This window comes from Tachyglossus aculeatus, chromosome 15 (genome assembly GCF_015852505.1).
Source record: "Tachyglossus aculeatus isolate mTacAcu1 chromosome 15, mTacAcu1.pri, whole genome shotgun sequence".
NCBI lineage: Eukaryota > Metazoa > Chordata > Mammalia > Monotremata > Tachyglossidae > Tachyglossus > Tachyglossus aculeatus.
The window spans coordinates 16,082,306-16,108,758 of NC_052080.1; the positions used below are offsets into that span (position 1 = coordinate 16,082,306).

At 46.9% G+C, this 26,453-nt stretch overlaps 1 protein-coding gene across 1 annotated transcript in view; it reads left to right on the top strand.

Moving 5' to 3' along the window:
• The window catches only part of LOC119937589 (protoheme IX farnesyltransferase, mitochondrial), a 127,388-nt gene that overhangs the window by 97,127 nt on the left and 3,808 nt on the right, over positions 1–26,453 (top strand). Inside the window, exon 10 of the mRNA XM_038757141.1 lies at positions 19,740–19,972. Within this exon, the coding sequence (XP_038613069.1) occupies positions 19,740–19,972 (233 nt within the window). The remainder of the gene's footprint in view (positions 1–19,739; positions 19,973–26,453) is intronic.

Consider the following 26,453-nt stretch of genomic DNA (forward strand, 5'->3'; position numbering starts at 1 on the left):
TTGATGCTTTCTTCTCTCCCTCTTCTTCCTCTTCTCCATCTCCCCCTCTACCTCTTCTTTCTCCTCCCTCTCACTTTTCCTGTCCCTCTTCTCCCCTTTCTTCTTCCTCCTCCTCCTCCTCTCCCCTCTCCTTCCCTCTCCCTCTTCTCCCCGCTTCTTCCTCCTCTCCCTCTTCCACTCTCTCTCCCATTTCCTCTCCCTTCCTCCCTCTTCTTCCCGTTCCTTTCCCTCTCTGCCCCGCCAAATCTCCTTTCTCTGTCTCTCTTTCCTTCCTTCCTCTCTGATGAACATTAAGCAAAGAGACCTGAGCCACCGAAGACTTTCCAGGGGGGGCAAGTGACGAGCCTATCTCGAAGACCCCATCCCTTGACCTCCTCTGTGAGGAAATCTGGTACTTTAGGGAGAGAAAGTACCGAGTAAATACTGAGTAAATAGAGTAAATACTGAGCGTCCGCTGTGCACAGAGCACTGTACTAGCTGTTCGCTTGAGAAGATTCAGTAGAGTTAATAGAGGTGTTCCCCGCCCTGAAAGAAATTTACAGTCTAGCTGAGAGGAGTATTTCAAAGTTTCTTTTCCCCATTAAAACTTGCCCACCTTCAAGATAGGTAGCCATTTAGTCACCTAGAGAATCTTTGGAGTGTTTTCCGGTTGCTCCGCAGGGTTCCGTGTAATCTCTGCCTTTCTGCTTATTGCAAATCATAATAGTAGAAATAAGGCCTGTAATGATGATTGCTTCAGGAAAGAATTTACAAACATGTGTCATCTCCTGCTTTCCCTCCACCGAGCATATGTAAATACAAATTAAATGCTGGCCTCCCCAAGGGGCTCCTGTTTGGATGGAAATTTAGAATGATCCCGATTTCTATTTTTGTGCCGATTCCGTTTGTCGAAGACTCGATTCCAAAGTTCCTCAGAAAGACCGTACCTTACTTCCAGATTTAAGCCGAGGCACCGCTTCATCAACTATTCAACAAACAATTTTAGTATAGCGTTTCCGTGATTTCTGCCAAGGATTATTTCTAACAAAATTATGTTTTCCCTCAAGGGACTACGAACAGTTGGTCCTATTTATTTCTGCGTTTTATCCATCAACTTTGGAGGATTGAAAAAATGATGGATAAAATTACAAGAAAATTGAGACAAAACAGTCAAGTCGAACCCCTGGGGGTAAATTCACTCTCATGGCTCAAGAGTTATAAAGGCTCAATCCAATTGTTCAGATTTGTTCTGTACAATGTTGCTAATTCAAATCTTAAATTCAGTTCAATTTTATTTTTAAATGACCTAAGGAGTAATATATGAGCACATCGGACCTATCCATAAAGCAACGTTTAAGCGAAGAGGTATTTTTTTTTCCACTCCACTCACATTCATTGAAAGGTTTTCTAGCCCAGAACTGCCCATTGCCTGTGAGACTCCCGAACTGTGTTTTGGGAAACTTTTCGCCAAGTTTTTGCCAGGGAAATGAATTCTTTTGAAAACTTCCTGAAATTAACTCTCCTGCTGCGTTAGGGCAACACAAATTGCCTTCAAAACCACATCTATCGTGTTTTAAACTTTCTTACCTCCCATCCCCAAAGTGGTAATAGTGAGCCTCATGTAATCACTCATCAATCTATCTGCCTGACTGTCAGCAGCTAGTTTAAAGTTCTTTAAAGTGTCACTTACCTTGAAGGATGTGGGCCCCGTTCCCTGTAGACTTGCCCAATGCCTTTGCTTAGAGTTATTTTTTTGAGGCCGAGACAGAGGAGCGTAAACCAGTTTAAAGGATTTCCCTCTCATCTCACACCGAATCTCCTCGTGCTGAAACTTCTCGGTCAACTCCGGTTTCGAGAGGCCGCTGCACCGACAGTTGTCGCTTTTCAAAGATGACGCTTCTGACGGTAAAATGCGTCGATTGTGGCTGGAAAAGCGCAGGCAGGGATGACGGTAGCGGACTCCGTGTCGCGCAGACGTTATTTACTCGTTCCGGAACTGGTGCTGTGTTCGGTTGTGCCTCAGCCTCACGGTTAACGCGAAGCAGCGTGGCGTAGAGAAGCAGCGTGGCTCGGTGGAAAGAGCCTGGGCTTGGGAGCCAGAGGTCATGGGTTCAAAATTGCCAGCTGTGTGACTTTGGGCACGTCACGTCACTTCTCTGGGCCTCAGTTCCCTCATCTGTAAAGTGGGGGTTAAGACTGTGAGCCCCACGTGGGACAACCTGATAACCTTGCATCCTCCCCAGCGCTTAGAACAGTGCTTTGCACCTAGTAAGCGCTTAACAAGCGCCATCATTATTATTATTATTTTATTAAAGAGCCCAGGCCTTAAAGTCGGAGGCCTTGGGTTCCAATCCTAGCCCCGCCATTTGTCTGCTCTGTGCCCTTGGGCAAGTGACTTAACATCTCTGAGCCTCAGTCACCTCATCTGTAAAATGGGGATTAAGACTGTGAGCCTGGTGTAGGACACGGATTACCTTGTGTCTTCCTCAGCACTTAATACAGTGCCTGGCCCATAGTAAGCACTTTTCACAAATGCCATTTAAAAAAATTCTCTCCAAGCCACTGTTCAAAAAGAACCACCTTATATTTGCCGTACCCTAGACTCGTCTTTTCCGAGTGTGTTAAATCCAACATACAGCAGCCAGTCCGTGCTTTCTGAGTCTGTTCTTCATCGGAGGCTTAAAAATGTTTTCTGGGTCATCTTTACTTTCAGTCACCTCATGCCAGCTCACCATCATCATCATCATGAACATCATCATCGTCTTCCCATCATCAGTAACATTTATTGAATGCCTCTTTTGCGCAGAACACGCTACTAAGCACTTGGGAGAGGGCAGAGAGTTAGAAAAACCAATCCCTCAAGGAGTTAGTCTCGAGGGGGAGGCGGTGATTAAAATAAATTGCGTGTAGAGGAGGAAACCAAATAATGCTGGCAAGTCGCTTAGCCTCTTAGCCCCTCAGTTTCCCGATCTGTGAAATGGGGAGTTAATTACCTGTTTTCACTCTTACTTTGACCGTGAATCCCGTGTGGGAGCCAGAGATCGGGTCCAACCTGATTATCTTGTATCCCCTCTAGACTGTAAGCCCGTGGTGGACAAGACTGTGAGCCCGTTGTGGGGTAGGGACCGAATCTATATGTTGCCGACTTGTACATCCCAAGCGCTTAGTACAGTGCTCTGCACAGAGTAAGCGCTCAATAAATACGATTGAATGAATGAAAGGAAAATGTCTATCAACTCCGTTATATTGTACTCTCCCAAGCACTTAGTGCTTTGCCTTGCACACAATAAGCACTCAACAAATACAACTGATTGATATTTACCCCAGTGTTTAGTATGGTTCTTGGCACGTTGTAAGTACTGAACAAGTACCACAATTATAATCGTTATTATTATTATTATTATTATTATTATTATTATTATTATTATTATTATTAGAGGGGTTAGTGAATATCTAAGTTCTTAAAGGCTAGGGACTCAAGTTGCACTAGTGAGGCAGTAGGGAGGGATTGGGATTCTTGCTCTGCTGTGTGACCTTGGTTAAGTCACTGCACTTCTCTGTGCTTCAGTCACCTCACCTGTAAATTGGGAATTAAGACTGTGAGCCCCATGTGGGACAGGGCCTTTGTCCAACCCGATTAGCCCAGTGCTTAGAACAGTGCTTGGCACAGATTAAGCACTTAACAGATGACATCCTTATTAAGAGGGCTTTGAAGAAAAAGAGCAGTAGTCTCTTGATTATGAAGGGGGAGAGAATTCCAGGCAGGAGGAATGGCATGAACACTTACGTAAAATATGATTACAATTTTGTGATTACAGTTTTAAAATGATTCGGTAGGATCTCTTTGTAACCAAAAACTCTCTGCAACAAAGGTTTCCCTAATTCCTGGCAATCTATAATGCAATTTATCAATAGTAGTAGTAGTAGCAGTAATCGGAGTAATAATTGGCACATTTTCAGCCATAAACACTTACGTAAAATATGACTACAATTTTACGATTGCAGTTTTAAAATGATTCGGTAGGATCTCTTTGTAACCAAAAACTCTCTGCAACAAAGGTTCCCCTAATTCCTGGCAATCTATAATGCAATATATCAATAGTAGCAGTAATCGGAGTAATAATTGGCACATTTTCAGCCTCCCTATAGTGACTAAGATATTCTCATATAACAAAGATATCCCCATACAACAAAGGCATGAAGACACCCCCTTTTTGTGTTATTTCACTACAGTTCCACCTCTTTAATTCAAAACAGTTCCCGACTGCCTCTGAGCAATTTGGGTAGTAGTTCCTTTGAGACGAGTCCAATTTAGTGATTTAATACTGTATAATGTCATCTTCAAACCAAAGGACAACTCTACTCAAGCATCAAATAATAGCCTGAAATAGTTTATTCACCTTCATTCAGTCAGTCAATCAATCATTGGTATTTACTGAGCCCTTACTGTGTGCAGGGCACTGTACTAAGCGCTTGGGAAGTACAAGTCGGCAACATATAGAGACCCAACAACGGGCTCACAGTCTAGGAGGGGGAGACAGATGACAAAACAAAACAAGTAGGTGTCAATTCCATCAGAATAAATAGAATTATACCTATATTCACATCTGCACAAAGTAAGGGCTCAATAAATGCAGTTGACTGATTGATTCCCAAGTGATTTCGGGAAGCAGCGTGACCTAGTGGAAAGAGCCCGGGCCTGGGAGTAGGAGGACCTGAGTCCTAATCTCAACTCCGCCACTTATCTGCTGTGTGACCTTAGACAAGTCACTTCCCTTCTCTGTGCCTAAGTTTCCTCGCCTGTGAAATGGGAATGAAATCCTATTCTCCCCTAAATAGTTTGTGATTGGTGTTGTATCTACCCCGGCACTTAGCGAATCATCATTTGAGAAGTTCCAGAATAAGACCCAGGCTACCCAGCGACACTCAGTGGAAGTGTTCAAAGAAAAAGACGGTTTCACCGACTTCCATTAATTAAACTTAGTGATTTTCCAGTGAACTGTTACAGAGAAGATGAGAGAATGCATATACCGGCGGTCTTATTCCAGTTAACGAGCTAGCGGTGAATTCAGGTCAATTCGGGATAGCACTTTTGCCTGAATTCCCCACCCTGGCAATACGGATCGCCCCACACTTGATGGAGAATTGCATTCCCCCGTCTAAGTTGGCTCGGCCTAGCAGAATTCCACTTCACGGTAGTGTTCCCCTTCATTAAACACAGACCACGGGCCCGCACTATCCTCTGAGGCCCCTGAATGGTATTTATTTAGATTTATGGGACATCTCTCCTTTAAAGAGCCCACGGCAGCAGCCAAACACCGAGCAATTCTTCAGACGCTGCGACCGGAGGGAAGGGGAGGAGAAGAAGGGGCAGATGGGGAAAATCAATAAAGGAAAAACCCGGGTGACCTTGGGAGGAGGGAGGATTTTCAAATTCAGCAGGGGACAGGCCGTGATCTATCCACTATGCCATGCTACTCCCTGGGCTCTAGTCCCTGGTCCGCCCAACCGGCCTGCCTGGTGACCTTCAGCAGGTGACATAACCTCTCTGTGCCTCGGTTTCCTCATCTGTAAAGTGGGGAGAAAATGACCTGGTCTCCATCCCTCTCAGCCTGAGAGCCCTTAAGGGCGTGCGTCTAACCTGATTATCTTATATCTGCCCAAACATTCGGTGCAGTGTGGGATATGTAGGGAGCGCTTAATAAGTACCATTATTATTATCATTATTATTCTCACCCAGGCCCCGTTGTCTTTTAACCAGGACAGAGAGGGGGAGCTTGCAAGAGGCGTGTGTTAGGAGTGATAATAATAGCAATAATAACAATAATAATTCTGGTATTTGTTAAGCACATATTATGTGCCAAATCCTGCACTAAGGGTTAGGTTCAAGTTAATGGGTTTGGACACAAACCCTGACCTATGTGGGCCTCATAGTTCAAATAGGAGGGTGAACAGGTATCAATCAATCAATCAATCATATTTATTGAGCGCTTACTATGTGCAGAGCACTGTACTAAGCGCTTGGGAAGTACAAATTGGCAACACATAGAGGTATGGCATTGAGGCCCAGGGAAGTGAGGTGACTTGCCCAAGGTCAAACAGCAGACAAGCGGTGGAGCTGGAATTAATAATAATAATGATAATTATGGTATTTGTTAAGCGCTGCCCATGTGCCAAGCACCGTTCTTAGTGCTGGGGGAGATACAAGGTAATCAGGCTGGACGCAGTCCGTCCCACATGGGGCTCACACTCTTAATCCCCATTTTGCAGATGAGGCAACTGAGGCCCAGAGAAGTGCAGTGACATGCTCAAGGTCACACAGCAGACAGGTCCTGGATTCGGGATTAGAACCCACGACCTCTGACTACAAGATTTGGGCTCCTCCCGTAGACCCCACTGCCAGAGTCGGATTAACTAGGGTTCAAAACAACAATCGCTCCGGATTCTGCGTCTCCAGGGCTCTCGGAGCCAGAGATATCCCAGTACGCCGACTTGAAGTTACGTCTAGCTAATCAGAGCATCTCAAAGCTTCATAGGAGAAGAGTGCCTCTGAAGGCAAAGAATTTCCATTCCTCCACCCTCTTCCTTGCTGTAGGCCCTGGCGCTCTTCCCTGAGCTCTGGCCTTGCTCCCTGGTGGAACCCGAGGGATTTCTTAGTCCGTGTCCTCCAGCTTCCTTTGGGATTTAGATGCCGTCTTCTGGGGGCGATGGAACCTGAAGGATTTTTAATCTGAGTCCCCCACGTTGCTTTGGGAGGTAGATGCCGTCTTCCGCGGCACCTCTCGCTCATCCCAGCTCCGGAAAACCGAAGTGCTTCCGGGCAGGCCCGAAGGAAGCAAAAGTTTGCCGTGCGAGGCTGTAGTGACACAAATCGGGTCTTCCTGACCTGTTTATTCTTAATTAATTTTGGTATTTGTTAAGCACTTGCTATACGGCAGGCACTGAGGTAGAGACGAGATAATCAGGTCTCACGTGGGGTTCCCAGCCTAAGGAGGGAGAACAGATCCCATCCCGATCCCTGTTCCACGTTCTTCCCCTTGAAAAGCCATTTTCCTTCTCCTCCCTACCATCTAAATGATGTTGAACGTGAAATCTTCAACTGCCCCTTCCTAAAATCAGTGGACACCATCCCCTTTTGGAAATGGTTATAGGAGACTGGGCGTTACCAGGCCTTTTAGGGGACCCTGGATCCTCAGTTCTGATGTGCTCTTCCTCCAGGCAGTAAGCTCCTGTTGGGCAGGGACTGTGTTTATCAACACCCTCAAGCCCTTAGCGTAGTGCTCTGCACGTAATAAGTGCTCAATAAATACCATTAATTGATTGATTCTTCCAGAGTCCTTTACTGGGGAGAGCAGGGAGACTAGAGGGGGAGACAGGCATTCATATAAATGAATAAATCACGGATATGAACATAAATGCTGGGGGGCTGGGAGACGGGTTGAGGAAGATGCAGAAGGGAGTTGAAGAAAAGGAAAAAAGGGTTTAGTCTGGGAAGGCCTCTTGGCGGAGGTGTGCCTTTAGTAAGGCTTTAAACTCACTTTAGCTGTGCCATGGAATTCTGGCCCTATCTCCCCTCCCCTACTTTGTCTGGCTCTGTTTTTTTTTTTTCTTTTATGGTATTTGTAAAGTGCTTGCTATGTTCCAGGCATTGATAACCCAGGTTATCAGGGAGTGAAGACTCAGGTACATAGGTGATGCCATAAAAGGGGCCATAGTTTGAGGAGATGAGAGGTTAGTCAGGGAAGACCCCATGAAGAAGGTTTAATTTAATCCACTGCACATCCTAAATAACTACGTTGACTTTCCCTCGGCTACTTACTGAAGGATTATCCGATAGGAACTGCATTTCAGTTGTGTCAGCTCTCCAGGTTTTTAAAAGCTCAATAACAGGAATATTTTCTCCAAGGGAAAGCGAGTCAAATTGTAATTTTGGTCCTCGGTTTTATCAAAATTCCTCCTCTTCGATCTCGATTCAAATTGCCCTTTTCTTCTGGGCACCTCGGAATGATCCATACTGATCCCGAATCGCTGACTTGGTTTGAATTTTCCTCTTTTGACGTGAATTTTTTTTTAGAATTCTCTGAAATGTGCCTTTCGGCGGAATCACGCTTCAGGTACGTTGAGGAGGAAAAACGAATTTCATATTTGATGGAGACCTTCTCGTACTCAATTTAGGTTACACCGAGATCTGGACCGTGCTGAATTCACTTTTTGTTGCCCGGTTCCTCCTCCTCGGAAGTGTTTCAGTCACCGAAAAGAGCCGGCCTTCTTGTCATTCCTTGACTACGGCTTGTTAATCGTATGGCTTTATATCACGAGCTGAAACTCTGAGAAAGAAATCAGCCTTTCCTCACAAAAATCTGCCCTTCAAATCAGAAAGTTCACTTCAAGAGACTTTATTTCCTTTATCTTTTCTGAGATGCTCTATGCCAGAAGGCTGAGGAGTGTGCTTTCAGTTGCAAAGTTCAGGTGGATAAATAAAGAACTTTGCTCCAGAAAGTTTACCGAGACTTGGGGTCTTGGAAACCCCTCAAAATGACAAGACGAGGTAAAGACAAGTTTGATACATTGACCCTCCAAGATCACTGGGGCCCACTGAATTCAGTGAATCATGTTAACCCTTACCAAAACAAGTCCAAGCTGATACATGATTCATGTGATTACAGAGCTGTCTGCCGTGTAAACTATGCTCTAGTGTAATCGGCAGCATACATTAATTTGCTTTCTTTCCTTCCCTGAAAGGGTTTTATTCCTCTCCTCTCACTAGCAACTTTGCAAACGTTTATCTTGAAAACACAATCGAAGCCTTCCAAAAGAGGATGCAAATGTATTTGTTTGGATAGAGCAGCCTCTAAAGCCCAACGTCCCATGCCAACAGCTTTCTTTCCGAACGTGGGTTGTCTCTTACATTATTACCAATATGATTTTTGCCGCTAGAAGACAAGTAGGTGCTTTTTCCTCCTCCTGACTCTTTTTCCTATGTAGCCCCGAGAAACTGAGAAGCTGGCATTAGATACATATGGTAAACAAGGAGCAAAAAAGGCGGCTTTATATTTTTGACATGTCCAATTACTTGGAAAACTGTAGCCCCTACATTTTAGCAGCAGGGCATTTTTCCCCAGCCACGGTTTGGAGGACGAGAAGGGGAAGAAATCCACGAGGCCCAAATACAGTTTAATGAGAATAAAACCCACATCAAAGAGTGGACTAATGGAATGATATAATACCGGCTGGCTCGCATTCCCAAGGGGGATATGGATGGCGGTACTTATGTTTCAATTATCTCTTCGGTGTCTGTAGGATATGCCGATTAAATCGTCCCGGGGTTCTGGGGTCCTTTTGTATCGGTCGCAGAAAAAATGTTTGGAGAGCACCTTTGCTTCAGAAGGGATAAACTGTGGTCTTTGTTTTGATTTTGCCAGACCCCCGCTCCCCTCAAAAATTTCTTCTGGTAACATTCCAGTTTCAGAATTGTTTTGGCCCTCTCAGAGACCCAGAAAGTTACCCCGGGTGCCCGTGCAGAGAAAACTGCTGTCCGAAAATAACCTGACATGGTTAGAGAGGCGTATTCCTCCGAGATCGGCCCTCTGTTCGTCAAAGAACCTGCAGAAACGGTTGACCCCCACTGGGCTTCCCACTTTTCACTGAAGCCGTGGGCCTTTCGGAGCAAATTATGTATCAGAATCTTTAATTGCGCGTGGGACACTTGATAAATTTGACCGCATTGTACATCGCAGCGCATTAGGAAGCACCCCAGATGCTCATGTATAAACCAGGAGTCACGGTGCATTTAGCTAAATAGCCGCCCCATCTGCTTGAGAGCCATGCTGCGGAGAAACGATTCGGGAGCCTGATGGAGCTCTCTTATCCTCCGGTGTCAATCCCACGCCAGGAATTGGAACTCAGCTCACTAGGAACCGAGCCATTGGATCCGATTCCTTCCGGGCCTGGAACTGATTTGACTTTACAACAAGAGCAAACTTCTGGCAAGCAATTTACTTTTCCCCCAATCCACTGATGGACCGAGTGCTTACCGTGTGCCAAGCGCTGTACTAAGCATTCGGGAGAGTTCGGTGTGACAGAGTCGGTAGACATGCTCCCTGCCCAAAAGGAGTTTACAGTCTAGAGGGGGAGTCAGACAATAAAATCAATTATGGATGCTGTGGGGCTGAAGGTAGGTTGCAAACCGAAAGGTAACGGTGACCCGGAAGGGAGAGGAAATAGGGAAAATGAAGGTTTCTTGGAGGAGATGTGATTTTAATAAGGCTTTGAAGGCGGGGAGGGTGATGGTCTGTCAGATATGAAGAGGGAGGGAGCTCTAAGCCAGAGGCAAGACGTGAGCGAGGCGTAGGATCGAGGTAGAATGAGTCGGTTGGCATTAGAGAAGCGAAGTGGGCATGCTGGATTGCAATAATCCTGATAATAATAATAATAATTGTAGTTTTTGTTATTATATGCCAAGTACTGTTCTAAGGCTGGGGTAGATCTCAAGTAATCAGGTTGGACACAGTCCCTGGCCCACTTGGGGCTCCTAGTCTTAATCCCCATTTTACAGGTGAGGTAACCGAGGCCCAGAGAGGTGAAGCGACGTGCCCGAGGTCACACAGCAGACATGGGGCAGAGCTGGGATTAGAACCCGCGTCCTCTGACTCAATTCAATCGTATTTATTGAGCGCTGACTGTGTGCAGAGCACTGTACTAAGCGCAACATGTAGAGACGGTCCCTACCCAACGGCGGGCTCACCGTGCCCTTTCCACTACACCATGTGGCTTCCCTTGGCCAAGAGTAGGAAATCGGCGAGATAAGATAGGAAGGGGCAAAGTGATTGAGTGATTTAAAACCTATGTAATGAATGTCTGTTTGATGCAGAGGTAGACATGGGGAATAGCCAGTGTGAATCAAATCCAGCTTCCAATGACTAGAGAATACTTATGTAAAATAAGGTCAACGAGAAGCACCATAACTCAGTGGAAAGAGCACAGGCTTTGGAGTTAGAGGTCATGGGTTCAAATCCCGACTCTGTCAACTGTCCGCTGTGTGATTTTGGGCAAGTCACTTAACTTCTCTGTGCCTGGCTACCTCATCTGTAAAATGGGGATTAAGACTGTGAGCCCTCCATGGGACAACCTGATCACCTTGTAATCTCCCCAGCACTTAGAACAGTGCTTTGCGCATAGTAAGCACTTAATAAATGCCATCAATATTATTATTATTGTGGACAGGTCAACCTCAGAGCAAGTCTGGCCTTCAACTGACCCCTCCGCAACAGGGTTAGCTCTGAGCAGGAAGACTCTCGTTCATTCATTCATTCATTCACTCAGTCGTATTTATTGAGCACTTACTGTGTGCAGAGCACTGTACTAAGTGCTTGGGAAGTACAAGGGGAAGCAGTGTGGCTCAGTGGAAAGAGCCCAGGCTTTGGAGTCAGAGGTCAGGGGTTCAGATCCCGGCTCCGCCAATTGTCAGCTGTGTGACTTTGGGCAAGTCACTTCACTTCTCTGGACCTCAGTTCCCTCATCTGGAAAATGGGGATTAAGACTGTGAGCCCCCTAGTAGTGCTTAGAACAGTGCTTTGCACATAGTGAGTGCTTAATAAATGCCATCATTTTTATTCTTATAACAAGTCCCAGGCCCACCCCCAGCCAAAGCCGGCCCCGTTGGCTCCAACCCCGCTAACACCTGCCCCCGGCCTCCACGGTTACCGGTGTTTGCAGCCTGAGAGTTGGAGGACGTGGGATCTAATCCCCCCCGTCTGCTTTATAACCCCGGGCAAGCCACTTAACTTCTCTGTGCCTCAGTTCCCTCATCTGTAAAAGGCTGTGAGCTCCATGTGGGATATGGACTGTGGCTTATGTCTACCCCAGAGCTTAGAACAGGGCTTGACACAGAGTAAGTGCTTAACAGATGCCATAATTATTAGTAGAAGAAAAACCTCAAAGTAGCGGCACAGCTGAGACCACCTGAAATTTGGCTAGGGAGCAATTTTAGGAAGTTGGACATGCAGAAGAATTGAGTAATAATAATAATTAAGGTAAGGGTTATTGAGTGCTTACTATGTGCTGTGCCTAGGAAGGGAGTACAATATCACAGACATATTCCCTGCCTACAATGAGCAGTCTAGAGGGAGAGACGTGCCCAAGGTCCCCCAGCAAACACGCAGCCGTGATTATAACCCATGATCTTCCAACTGCCAGGCCCGTGACAGAAAGGAGTGGGAAAAGAGGACTTAGGGAAGGCCTCTTGGAGGAGATGGGCCTTCAATAAGGCTTTGAAGGGATGCGGGGGAAGAAATTGTCTGTCAGATATTGAGGGAGGAGGGAGTTCTAAGCCAGAGGCAGGACATGAGCAAGCAGTTGGTGACTAGATCAAGGTAAAGTGAGAAATTTGGCGTTAGAGAAGCTAAGTGTGCGGGTTGGGTCGAAATTAGGAGAATAGCGAGGTGAGAGAGGAGGGGGCAAGGTGATTGAAGGCTTTAAAGCCAATAGCGAGAAGTTTCTGTGTGATGCGGAGGTGGATGGGCAGCTGCTGGACTTTCTTGAGGAGTGGGGAAATGTGGCCTCAACGTTTTTATCGAAAAATAATCCAGGCAGCACAGTGAAGTGTGGAGTGGAGTGGGGGAGAGACCGGAAGCTGGGAGGTCAGCAAGGAGGCTGATGCAGTAATCCAGATGTGATCGGGTGAGTGACGGCATCAAAGTGGTAGCAGTTGGGATGAAGAGGAAAGGGCGGATTTTAGCGATGTCGCGAAGGTGGGACCCACGGGATTTAGTGACGGATCACATATGTGGGTTGATTGAAAGAGAGGAGTCAAGGATAACGCCGAGGTTACGGGCTTGTGAGAAAGGATGGATGGTGGTGCCGTCTACGGTGTTGGGAAAGTCAGGGGGAGGACAGGGTTTTGCAGGGAAGATAAGGAGCTCCGTCCTTCCAACTGCCAAGCCCGTGCTGTATCCACTGACGAGCGCCTGGTGGGGGGAGATGGATAAATCCCAGCAGCCGTTTCCCAGTTTTCCAATCCCATCTTCCAAATGAGACTAAACTCCAGAGCTCTAATGAACGTCCACGGAGTTATAAGGACTGGGTAGAAAGGAGGGATCAGAGCGATAAGAACAGGGCAGGAGGTTATTTAGAGGGAATGAATCAAGTGCTTCTTTGTCAGGGAGGAAAGCTAGCACCTAGTTTTTGCCTGAAAGCAGTAAGTTTGGGGACATCAAATGAATGGGTTGTTTAGTTGGCATTGTTAACTTATAGAACAGGCTTTTGTTTAAGTATTACAGGGATTTATAGGAGACATTTTTCAAATTTACTGAAGGTTTTGCCAGTAAGCACTTAAGCAAATGTAAACATTTTGTGGATTGTAGAGGATCTGTGAACATTATTATCCACCCAATCACACTTGTCTAACAAAGACACATGTGCCTGAGACCACACTAAATCTCTGCAGGGTTTCGTAAGATTGTTATGATTAGTCTCCTGGTGTGTATAGCGAATATAATAAGAACATAAACATTTTATAAGTATAGATCTTTTTCTGCAATGTTGCCAGCCTTATAAAGAGCTGAGAAGAGGGGATTCAGTTTCAGCCGAATAACAAAGGACCGCTAGCATAAGGAAACTTGAGGGTTTTTTTTTTCCTGTTCATTTTCCTGCAGAATGTCGTATGGGAAACCACAGGCTAAAGAAGTCATCGTAAAAATTTTATAGCAATATTCTCACCCCTCGCCAAACATCGGGAGGTTGGAATAACCCCTGGTCTTTTCTCAAGAAACAGATTTTCCTCACACCCTGAGTAGAAATTTGAGCTGATTGGGATTGGAACGCTTACCCCATTCAGCTCTGTCAGAAATCGTCCATCCAGCCTCCCCTCTCTGCAGACAGCTAGGATTCCTAGAGCCAGAAACCCGCATTGGTCGCGGTCCTAGACCCAATAATGAGCATGAAGTGGGGCTGCCCTTGTCATAGTGCTGTCACAACCAATCATCCGAGCCCTTCATTTGTGCTCACAGATGAAATTTCTTTGGTCTTTCCAGAAGCACTTGAGAAAATCTGTCTTTCTAGACTTAATACTAACAATAATAATGATAATAATGATAATAATGAGAAGAAGAAGGAAGAAGAAGGAAGAAGAAGAAGAAGAAGAAAAAAGAAGAAGAAGAAGAAGAAGAAGAAGAAGGGAAAAGAAGAGAAGGAGGAGAAGAAGAAGAAGAAGAAGAAGAAGAAGAAGAAGAAGAAGAAGAAGAAGAAGAAGAAGAATGATAATTCTGTGGCATCTGTTATGTATGTGCCAAGTACTGTCCTAAGCACTAGGGCGGATACAAGGTCATCAGTTTCCCCTGGGGCTCACAGTCTAAGTAGGAGGGAGAATGGGTACTGAATCCCCATTGTACAGATGAGGGAACTGAGGCACAGAGAAGTAAAGTGGCTTGCCAAAGGTCAAACGACCGTAAGCTCATTGTGGGCAGGGAATGCGTCCATTTATGGTTATACCGTACTCTCCCAAGTGCTTAGTACAGTGCTCTGCACATGGTAAATGCTCAGTATATACGACTGAATGAATTAGAACTCCGAGCTTCTAAGTCTCAGGTCTGTGCCCTTTCCATTGGGCCACAGGGACTTCTAGAGATCAGAGTCGAGTCGTGTGGTTCATCCAGGTGAAAAGAAAAATAAATTAAAAGCAAATTCAGTAACAAAAGTAGTATCTGTTGAGCATTTACTCTGGGTCGGGCGCTGGCGTAGATGCAGTGCAGTCAGATCAGATCCAGCCCCGTCCCACGTGGGACTCAGAGACTAAGGGGGAAAGGAGTTTTATTTCCATCTTACGAATGAGGAAACTGAGGCCAAGATCACCCAGCAGGCGAGTGGCGGAGCAAGATTAGAACCCAGATCTCCTGACTCCCCAGTCCTGTGATCCCAAGGTTTCTTCATTCAGTCGTATCGATTGAGCGCTTACGCTGTGCAAAGCAATGTACTAAGCGCTTGGGCGAGTACGACCTTAGACAACTTTAGAATCCCAAGGTTACCATCACCTCTTAGCAACCCAGCGTTCTCTACACCGTCTTCACCAAGCAAGGAAGAACCAAATCAGGCACTTCTAGGTAAGGGATCTATTTTGTCTGCTGTGTGACCTTGGGCAAGTCACTTAACTTCTCTGAGCCTCAGTTACCTCATCTGTAAAAGTGGGGATTAAGACTGTGAGCCCCACGTGGGACAACTTGATCACATTGTATCCCCCCCAGTGCTTAGAACAGTGCTTTGCACATAGTAAGCGCTTAACAAATGCCATCGTTATTATTATTATTATTATTATTATTTTACAGATGAGGGTGTCCGGGAGTGGCCAAAGGGTGAGGAATCCTTTGTTTTTTTCCTTTTCAAGGCGTGCTAAGCATTCGCCCCGAAGTTAGGAGGTGAACCCTTAAGCCAACTTTCACAAAGCTCATTCAGCCCATTTGAAAATCCTGTAATTTTGTTCATTGTTATGATTATGTCTTGTGATGAGGATGATAATGGTATTTGTTAAGCGCTTACTATGTGCCAAGCACTGTTCTATGCATTGGGGGAGATACAAGGTAATCAGTTGGTCCCACGTGAGGCTCGCCGTCTTAATCTCCGTTTTACAGATGAGGTAACTGAGGCTCGGAGAAGTGAAGTGGCTTGCCCAAGGTCTTACAGTAGACAAGTGATGGAGGCGGGATTAGAACCCAGGTCCCTCATCTGCGAAGTGGGGATTCAAAACCTGAGGGGTTAAAGAGCAGAGAGACAGCAGGAGGCTCCGGGAGGGTAGTGGCCGAATGGGGTAGGGGATGGGAATAATAATAATAATAATGGCATTTATTAAGCGCTTACTGTGTGCAAAGCACTATACCAACTCTGTTGTACTCTTCCAAGTGCTCAGTACAGTGCTCCGTGCGTAATAAGCACTCAAAAAATCCAGATGATGATGATGATACCCTGCGATTTCCTCTGTGTGTAATTGATTTTAATGTCCGTCTTCCCCTGTAGACTGTGGGTAGGGATTTTGTGTACTAACTCTATTGCATTGTCCTCTCCCAAGCGCCTAATCCAGCATGGCCTAATGGACACAATACGGGCCTGGAAGTTAGAAGGACCTGGGTTCTAATCCCGGCTCAGCCACCTGTCTGCTGGGGGACCTTGGGAAAGTCACCTACCTTCTCTGGGCCTCAGTTGCCTCATCTGTAAAATGGGGATTAAGACTGTGACCCCCATGTGGGATAAGGGACCGTGTCCAACCTGATTTGCTTCTATCCACCCCAGCGCTTGGCTCACAGTAAGCGCTTAACAAATACCACTATCATTTTAGTATTATCATCACTATAAATAAATATCACGGATCGATTGACCTATCCATTGAGCATTAACTGTGCCTCAGTTTCCTCATCTGTAAAATGGGGATTAGGACTGTGAACCCTCTGTGGGACAACCTAATCACCTTGTAACCTCCCCAGTGCTTAGAACAGTGCTTTGCACATAGTAAGCGCTTAATAAGTGCCATCATTATTATTATTATTAAAACCCTCGTCCTTTTCCATGAAGTTTAGCCTGTCCAAAACCCCAGTCTCCACATCCAGCCGCTCTAGGAATTCTGTGTTTGCCATTTTTATTCTTTCCCTGGAAGCCCCTCCTTTCCCTGAATTATTCTGAACTTGCTGTAATTTTCATCACTGAACTGAATCTTTGTTGCCTGGCATTGAATGCCGTATTTCATCGAGACCTTTCCCAGTTTCTCAGAGGTCTGAGCAAAGGAAAACCCACATGTGAGCAAAGGAAAACCCACATGTGTAGGCTTCAGCCGATTTTAATCGGTACGCACCCTTGTTTAGCTGAAAAATTTCATTGCAAAAGCATTATGAAAGACAGTGAATGTAGAAAAAAAAAGGCGCTTCAATTCCCTTTTCTTTGCCAAGTAACAGAACATCTCTGATGAGTTCTCTGCCCCAAACAGGCTGAAATTTCTTTTTTTTTTTTTTTTTTTTTGCATTTTCCAAAAACACCGCACTTCACTGACCAAACATACACTTCATTTTAAGGAACTCTGGTGTTCACAGTCACGTTAGTTGTTCGGTCAGAGTTGTCCAAATTCCAGGGCGGGAGTGAAACAAGTTGAATTAGAGCTTGTACTTTGCCCATCCTTTTTGTCTCCTTTCTAAAGGACAATCCACATTGATAGTTCTTTATAGAGCTCAGTGTTTGCTAGGCGAGGAGATATTGATGGAGCGACGAAACTCCTTTTTTACATTTGAAGAGGGGGATAAATAATTCATAGAAATTCACCGACAAGTCTCTCTCCCCTCCCCTCCTCCCTCCGCTCCCCCCCAGGAAAAAAGGAAAAACTTGTGTCTCCCTCCCAGAAAGGACACGTGTAAAATTACCCCTGAGGAGAAAACCCTCCTCCGTGCTCAGATGTCCAAAAAGGGGGCTGTGGGAGAAACACACGTATCTCCATTGAAAATGTAATTTCGTTTTGCATTTTACTTTAAAAATAAATCATCCTCCAACCCTCAGCATGAGTCGGGAACCTTTTTGCGTGAGTGAATGACTGAATAAATGAATATTCCAAAGCTTCCTACCCGTTGCATAGAATCACCGTTTCTCTTTTTTTTTTTTTCCTTTTTCTCCCCTCAAAAAGGGTCAGTCTCTCTCGTTGATATATACCTTTAGGTTTAATGAAATTCCGAAGGCTCTCTGCCATCAGCAGCTTTCCTAAGCTCTCATAATATATACCTGCCCCGTAACCAGCAAAGCTAGCATTAAAAGAGACCACAGTCTCTCCGTTTTTAGTTAAGGCTATTATTGATATTGCTCCAAATCTACCACCGCACCAGCGCTTAATGAAGGAAAATGTTTTTTGCTCATCATAAATTTAATCCACTGGAGCTGAGAGCCATATTTTCACGTAATTAGATAGAAATATAATCTCATAAAGAATGAAAATTCTTAATTAAACTTGCGATTGAATGTAAAAATATCTCTTGCCATTTTATATGCCGGTTAAGTGTATTATCAGAGATGTATGCTTCACATGAAGAATAAATTGAGGGGATAATGCATGTGTCTAACCGTTGAGTTTTAAAATAAGAAATTCATGGCCTTAGCTGTCTTCCCGATTTCCCAGATGCTTATTCCAGAGCACAGTTCTTATTTGAAGTTCCTCGTCTGTAACAAAAGTTAGAGAGTTTATTTTTTTAATCCCTAATAATAAAGCTACTGGTGCAGGAAATGTTATTCCAGCTTCAATTTCCCCTGCTATTATGACTGTATTACTTTTCCTATTCCAAAATGGTAGTGAATATGGTTTCTATTACTAAAGATATAAATACCACAGACTGAAAAGATTTACTTGGAAAGCTAAATACCGCAAGCTTTGTGGAATTGCCAGAGTTCAGTCACCTGCTTGGAGTCCTGATATATTGGTCTTTGGGTCTTTTTTTCATTTTCCTAGTGTTTGGGAGTTATTGTTTTCCTTGAAGTTAGCAAGGCTCCTTACTTGCAGGAGAATTGCGGATCGTTGCGCAAAGAAGGAATTTTGACGTTTCAAAAAATACCCGCCTCGCTGCGCGTAGGGTGGATTGTTTCATCCGGCAAGTTCCTGCCGGTGTTGGCCGCCGGGCCCAGAAATCATGACTACTCCTCTATTGTACTCTCCCGAGCACTTAGTACAGTTCTCTGCACAGAGTAAGCGCTCACTAAATGCTAGTGATTGATGGCTAGTGGCTAAAACGTAGTCCTGGGTTCAAGCCATGGGTCCCCCAGTGATGTGACATGGGCTAAATCACATAGCGCATCTAATAATGATGGTATTTTCTTAAGCGCTTATTATGTGCCGAGCACTTGGCTTGAAGCATTTATGCTTCAGTTTCCTCAGTCAGTCAACCGGGGGTTTTTACTGAGTGCCTACTCCCTGCAGAGCACTGTACTAAGCGCTTCGGAGAGTACAGTATAACATAGTTCACAGACAAGTTCCCTGCCCACAACAAGCTTGCAGTGTAGAGAGGGAGCCAGACATTAATATATACAAATACATAAATAACAGATGTCCTCAAGTGCTGTGGGGCTGAAGGTAGAATAAATATCATGTCAGGTGCTTAAAGGATACATATCGAAGCGGAGAAGCAGCATTGCCAGGTGGTTAGAGCACGGCCCTGGGTTCTAATCCCGGCCCTGCCGCTCGTCTGCTGGGTGACTTTGGGCAAGTCACTTCACTTCTCTGGGCTTTAGTCCCCTCATCTGGAAAATGGGGATTACGCCTGTGAGTCCCCTGTGGGACAACCTGATAACCTTGTAACCTCCCCAGCGCTTAGAACAGTGCTTTGCACATAGTAAGCGCTTAATAAATGCCATCATCATTATTATTAAGTAACTTTTCCAGGGTCACACAGCTGACAAGTGGCAGAGCCGGGATTAGGACCCAAGACCTCTGACTCCCAAGCCCGGGCTCTTTCCATTGAGCCACACTTCTTCTCATATCTGCTGAATTGTGGTTTCCAAGCGCTTAGTTCAGTGCTCTGCGCACAGAAAGCGCTCAATAAATACAATTAAACGAACGAATCTGTATCTACCCCAGTGCTTGAAACGTAGTAAGTGCCTAACAAATATCCCAATTATTATTATTATTAATGAGCTTAGAGTCTCCCGGGGCGGGGGGGGAGGTTGAGGCGAAGTCACTGATTTGCTCCGGGGAAAATCAAGGCGCCGTCGATCCGGTTCGGCCGCTCACCTTTCCGCTCTGGCCTCTCCCGCAGCCCCCTGGTCGCGGTTTCCTTCGCCGCCTGCTGCGCCGTGCCCGGCATCGCCCTGCTCACCTTGGCGGTCAACCCGCTGACCGGCGCCCTGGGAGCCTTCAACATCTTCCTGTACACCTGCTGCTACACTCCCCTGAAGAGGATCAGCATCGCCAACACCTGGGTGGGCGCTCTGGTGGGAGCCATCCCCCCCGTCATGGGCTGGACGGCAGCCACGGGCAGCCTGGACGCGGGTGAGTAGTGTCCCCTCCCCTCCTTGGGGCCTCGAGCCCGTCCGTCGTTCGCGCTGAGCACTCCCACCGTGCCCGGCGCTGTACGAAGTCGATGTCCGTCGATAGCGTTTCATTGCGGTATTTGTTCGGCGCTCACTGTCCGCCCAGCGCGGGGGCGAATACGAGCACATCGGGTTGGCCGCAGTCCCTGTCCCACACAGGGCTCACAGTCTCAATCCCCATTTTACAGATGCGGTAACTGAGGCCCAAAGAATGCTAATAATAATAATGGCATTTATTAAGCATTTACTATGTGCAAAGCACTGTTCTAAGTGCTGGGGAGGTTACAAAGTGATCAGGTTCTCTCACAGGGAGCTCACAGTCTTAATCCCCATTTTCCAGATGAGGGAACTGAGGCCCAGAGAAGTGAAGTGACTTGCCCAAAGTCACACAGCTGACAAGGGGCAGAGCCGGGATTCAAACGCTTGAACTCTGACTCCAAAGCCCGGGCTCTTTCCACTGAGCCACGCCGAAGTGAGCTGCCCAGGGTGGCACGGCAGAGAAGTGGCGGAGCCAGGATTAGAATCCATGACCTTCTGACTCCCATTTACCGAGGGCTCCTTCAGTGCCAAGCACTGTACTAAATCAATCAGTAAATGATTGGTATTTATTGAGTACTTAACCGGTGCTGGACACTATGCTAAGTGCTAAGCACTTCGTAAGCAGTACTCCCTATTGCAGGACTGAAACTCAGGAGACCTGGCTTCTAATCCTGGCTGCGCCACTGGCCTGCCCTGTGATCTTGGGCAAATGCCTTCACTTCTCTGTGCCTCAGTTTCCTCACTGTAAAATGGGGATTAAATGCCTCTTCTCCCTCCCGCTTAGACTGTGGACCCCACGAGATACAGGGGGCTGCGTCTGATCTGATTGTTTCTACTGAGCGCTCAGTTGCGTAGTTGGTACTTCAAGCACTGAACAAATATTATTATTATTATTATTATCGTTATAACTGACAGAGACATTAGAGGTAGTACAGTCAAGGAGCGTACAGTTCATCAGGGGAGACAGATACTAAAATAAATCCCAGTAAGGAGGAAGCAGTGGAATTTAAGTGAGGTTGGGTGAATATCTAGGTGTGGAAGTACTGAAGTGGCTTTAGAGGGGAATCAGGGAAGACCTCCTGGAGCCGATGTGATTTCAGAAGGGCTTAGAGCGACGCGGGGGTCTCGAAAATGGCCACCCCAAGGTGGAAGTCATTTGTTTCCCTTAGGTGCCGATATCAGCCCGCGCTAATGCGGTCCATATGTTTTCTTCCCCCCGTAGTACAGAAATTGGTTTTATGTTCCTTTTTATTCAATAGCAATTGTATTGGTTAATGTGCTGATGGGGCACTCTAAATTCTTGGGAACGTGCAGCCGAGGGGAGATTGGGTCATTTCTGGCTCCGCGGTTGAAAAGGAAGGAACCGGAAAGAGATTTATATTTGGACTCACTGCGGGGCGGGGAGTGCTGCTTCAGCACACTGCCTGCACGTAGAACGAAAGGAAAGGGAGAGCCAAACTTTGTGATTCAATCCGAAAATCAAGGCAGACCTGGCCCTGGGGCCAGAGTAGGGCTGGATGGGGCAGACAGTTGGGGAAGCCCACCAGTTAGAATAGGAATAATAACTAGGGAACTTGTGAAGCTCTTACTAAGTGCCAAACATTATAACAAGAAGAAGAATCGTGGTTATTTGTTAAGCACCTAGTACGTGCCAGGCATTATCCAAGCAAATAATAATAATGATGGTATTTGTTAAGCGCTTACTATGTGCCGAGCACTGTTCTAAGCGCTGGGATAGATACAAGGTCATCAGGTTGTCCCACGTGGGGCTCACAGCCTTAATCCCCCTTTTACAGATGAGGTGACTGAGGCACGGAGAAGGGAAGTGACTTGCCCAAGGTCCCACAACAGACATGTGGCGGAGCCAAGATTGGGATGCAACTCCTCCTGACCCTCAGGCCGATGCTGCACCCATTAAGCCACACTGCTTCTCTGTTTAGTGCCGGGGTGGATACGACACGATCAGCTCAAGCACAAGCCCTGTCCCGTTCGGGGCTTGCGGTCTAAGCAGAAGGGAGAACAGGTATTGAATCCCCATTTTATAGATGAGGAAACTGAGAAGTTAAGCAATGTGTCCAAAGTCATCCGGCAGGCAAAGCAGCGGAGCAGGGCTTAGAATTCGCGTCTGTTGACTGCCAGCCCTGTGGTTTTCGCATTAAGGCTACGGTCGCAAACCTGAGCCGGGCGTCCCCACGACAACTCGACGGAAGGGACGATCCAGGGCTGCGGCTTAGTGGAACGTAACCGACAAAGGGATGGGGGAGCGAGTGAGGTGGGTTCTGTGGAGAAAGTTGCTGTTGAGAGCGTCAGTTCGGTCATCAAGGGAAGGTAGTTTGGGTAAGGAGGTTAAATGGGGCGCGATGAGTTGAGAAAATCGGACGGGGTCAAAAGAGCAGTGGTCTCTGGTGGGGAACAGTACAGATTTAGAGGGAGGAGGTTTGGGTAAGATGGGGGGATTTCGGAGTCGGTGAGGGTAGAGATTATGCTGTAGCTAGAGATGATGAGATGGAGTGTACGTCCAGGTTGGTGAGGGGGTGAAGTGGGGTGGAGCAGGAGGTCGGTGGAGTTGAGGAGAGATCGAATTTGGGCAGCGGAAGGGTCGTCGGGAACATCTGTGTGGATATCGATCTGCGTGGTTAGGATCAATGTAGGTGTGGAAAAAGAGAGAAGGAATGTGAGAACGGGAGCAAAATGGTTAGAGAAGCAGCCCGGGCTTTGGAGTCAGAGGCCAGGGGTTCAAATCCCGGCTCCACCAATTGTCAGCTGGGTGACTTTGGGCAAGCCACTTCACTTCTCTGGGCCTCAGTGACCTCATCTGTTAAATGAGGATTAAGCCAGTGAGCCCCCCCGTGGGACAACTTGATCACCTTGTATCCTCCCCAGCGCTTAGAATGGTGCTTTGTGCATAGTAAGCGCTTAATAAATACCATTATTGTTATTATTATTAAGAAGTTGGAGGTGGGACCTGGTAAATGACGGTTACTAGAATCTGGAGCGGGAGTAGAGGCAGATGATTAAGGGCTTCAAAGGAAGGGAAAGGAAGGGTGGCGGGAAGCGGAATGGTACGAAAACGGCATCGGGGCGCGAGAAGGAAGCCGACAACCTCCTCCTTTCCCAGCGAGTCTGGGGGAGTGGGAGAGGACGAGGCCCCCACTTTGAGAGAGCAGCCGGGGAGACCGTGGCGTCTGGGGAGAGCCGGGTTTCAGCGATGGCGAGGAGGAGGTGTTACTGAGACAGGAATGAAGGATGAAGGAAAGCTTCCCCATAACGGAACGGGGGTTCCCCAGGCCGCCCTTGGCTGAGGCTGTGGTGAGGGGGCATGGGGTAGGGACGGGAGGGGTTAAATGGAGTTGAGCTGGCGGGGGCCAGTGCGTGGAGAGGGGGATGAAGGACAGCGCTGGGACCAGATGAAAGGGATGGGATGGGGGAGAAGGGTGGAGGGGGGTTGGATGCGAGTGCACTGAGGAAGGCCGGTCCGGGCCGAGGGGACAGAGGAGGGGAGACCAGAGGGAGCGGAGTGAAAGCACACTGCGGGTGACGGGCGTGAGAGAAAGAAAGTCCTGAGCTTCAGCAGCTAATCTGTAGACCCAATGGACTGTGGCAGATTCCTCTAGAAGGGGACGACTCGCTCCCAGCTGGGAGCAATCCACCAGTTCTGTAGACTCAGAATTATCTGCACCCGTAGGTGAGAAATTCTGATTATTCGACACTGAAGCAAACGGCGGTTGCCTCTCTTGCCAGTGGTGGGAATTTATGGTTCAGAAGTAGGATGGTTTGGTTGTTTTCGAAGGAAACTAGCAGAGCAGTGAGAGGATTTACCGGACATTTAGGAAAAGGATGGAAGCTTTGTGTCATATACAAGTGCAGCAATTTTGCAAAATAGTGTAGGAGTTGAGAATGTTCTTGCCTTGGAAATGTAAGTACGTATTTTTTCCCCCGAAAGATCAGGAGGTGGTAAACCATAGGCCATTACACTCCGTGACACACTGCCGAAACTTTTAATTCAGGTACTTGCAATAACAAGACGGGGGACGTGGCCGTCTCTCAGAAGCTATTTCATCTACATCATTTTTCTTTCACAGTGTCTGGAAATAACCTAGACTGGAGAACGGTGGATGGCATGCTATGTACTCGGGGGGGAAAGAGCCTTTGTTAACAAATTTCAAAGCCACAAAGGGCTTTTTTTTTTTTTATTTATTTCCATCTTAGTGCGCCTTTCCCTGAGAAGCTACCGGGGAATCACTGGCTTGTTGGAAGCGTCTTGAAGCTGGCCATTTATTAGTACAAGGCAACTCGTGTTTTGACGGGGGGCTTCTCCGTCCAGTACTTTGGGGGAGCTGAGAGGATAGTCAAGGGGTGTCTAGTATTCTTGAGTTCCGTGAGTCTGCCCCTAGATCACACCGGTGCTTTTCCACTCCTAAGCATTGTGGCTCTAGCTAAATAATAATAATAATAATAATAATAATAATGGCATTTATTAAGCGCTTACTATGTGCAAAGCACTGTTCTAAGCACTGGAGAGGTTACAAGGTGATCAGGTCGTCCCACGTGGGGCTCACAGTCTTCATCCCCATTTTACGTATGAGGCAACTGAGGCCCAGAGAAGTGAAGTGACTTGCCCAAAGTCACCCAGCTGACAAGTGGCGGAGCCGGGATTTGAACCCATAACACCCCCCAGAATCGCTGTCCTTGAGGAGCGGTGTGGCCTAGCGGAGCGACCAGGGTCCTGGGAGTAAGAGGACCGGGGTTCTAATCCCGGCTCTGCCACGTGACCTTGGACAAGTGACTTAGCTTCTCTATGCCTCGGTTTCCTCACTTGCAATATGGCGATTCAGTGCCTGTTAATAATAATAGTGGTATTTGTTAAGTACTTAAAACATGCCAAGCACCATTGTAAGCACAGGGGTTGCCCCCCGTGGGGCTCACAGTCTTCATCCCCATTTTTACAGATGAGGCACAGAGAAGTGAAGTGTCACACAGGAGACAAGCGGCGGAGCCGGGATTAGAACCCACATCCTCTGACTCCCACGCTGTTGCCACTAAACCACGCGGCTTCTCCCTTCTATTTGGGGGCAGGGACTGCATCTGACCTGATTAACTTGCACCTGCCCCAGTGCTTAGAACAGCGCCCGACACCTATAAGGGCTTAACAGATATAACAAGGATGAAGTGGCTCTTTCCTCCTCTCGCCGTCCAGGTACCAAATCCAGTAGGATGCCCTGATTTACGGCCCTCTCCCCTCCCACCACCCCCTCGACCCAGCCCCACAGAACTTAGGTGCCTATCGGTAATTTACTTATTTATGTTAATGTCCGTCACCCGCTTTTGACTATAAGCTCTTCGTAGGCAGGGAACGTGTCTGAGGTAGTGTCGTATCGTGCTCTCCCAAGCCCTTAGTTCGGTCAGTCGTGCTCAGTGAATAGGATCGACTCGCAGACTGACCTCCCAAAACCCAACAGGGCCACCGAATCCGCTGGCCCGGAAGCTATTTTCCATCGGTCGGAAAGGGAGAGGAACCGAGCCGCTTTCCGACAGCCGGAGGGTCACGGAGGGGCTTCAGCGGACGGACATCCCATCTCCATCTCCATCCTTCACATAAACCGTGCCTCAGAAGTGGCGGGCAGGGCTCCTCTGTGTAGCCTGCTGATGGGTTAAGGAGATTTACCTCAATAGGTGGTGGTGGCACTTTAGATAAGTGCTTATCCAGGAGGGGAGACATTACAGACCACCGTGGCTTGGAGCCACAGGCATTAGAGCACTCAAGAATGTTTATCTCAAGAGACTATTTAGTTTATCTCAGATCCTTCAGTTTGGGTTACCCCCCTTCCCTGCCCCTCCACCCCGAAAAAACATCTTGTATTGATTTTCATTCGTCTTAGGAAATTTAAATAATTCTCGAGGCTATGTAACTTAGAGACTGGGGCATCGGTGGCGGATTTTTTATAATTGCCTTCACTTTGTAATTCAAATTTTGTTGTGCAGTAGACATTAATTACGTCAGCCAACATCTATTTACAAATGGGATCTAGGCGCGGGCTCTTATCGGGCAGTGACATTTGGCAGATGGATTGGTTTTAGTAACAAAAAGAGAGTGGGTGGGAGGTGGTTGGGATGGGGGGGGATTGCAAGCTGACCTGATAAACTACCAAGGGCCTGATACCTTTCTCATCACCGGTTTTCAAAAGAGGAAACAGGAAGAGAGAGAAACAGGTAGAGAGAGAAAGAGTGGGAAGAAGGGCAGAGAAAATGGGGAGGAGAGAACCAGGGAGAGGAAGAGGAAAAGAGAAGGAGCAGGGGAGAGAACAAGAAGGCCGATGTAAGCTGTTCCATCGGACGCTAGCAAACCCTTCTCTTAGATTCTGATTTTTCAAGCAGGAACTGTGTTTTATGTTGGGGAAGGA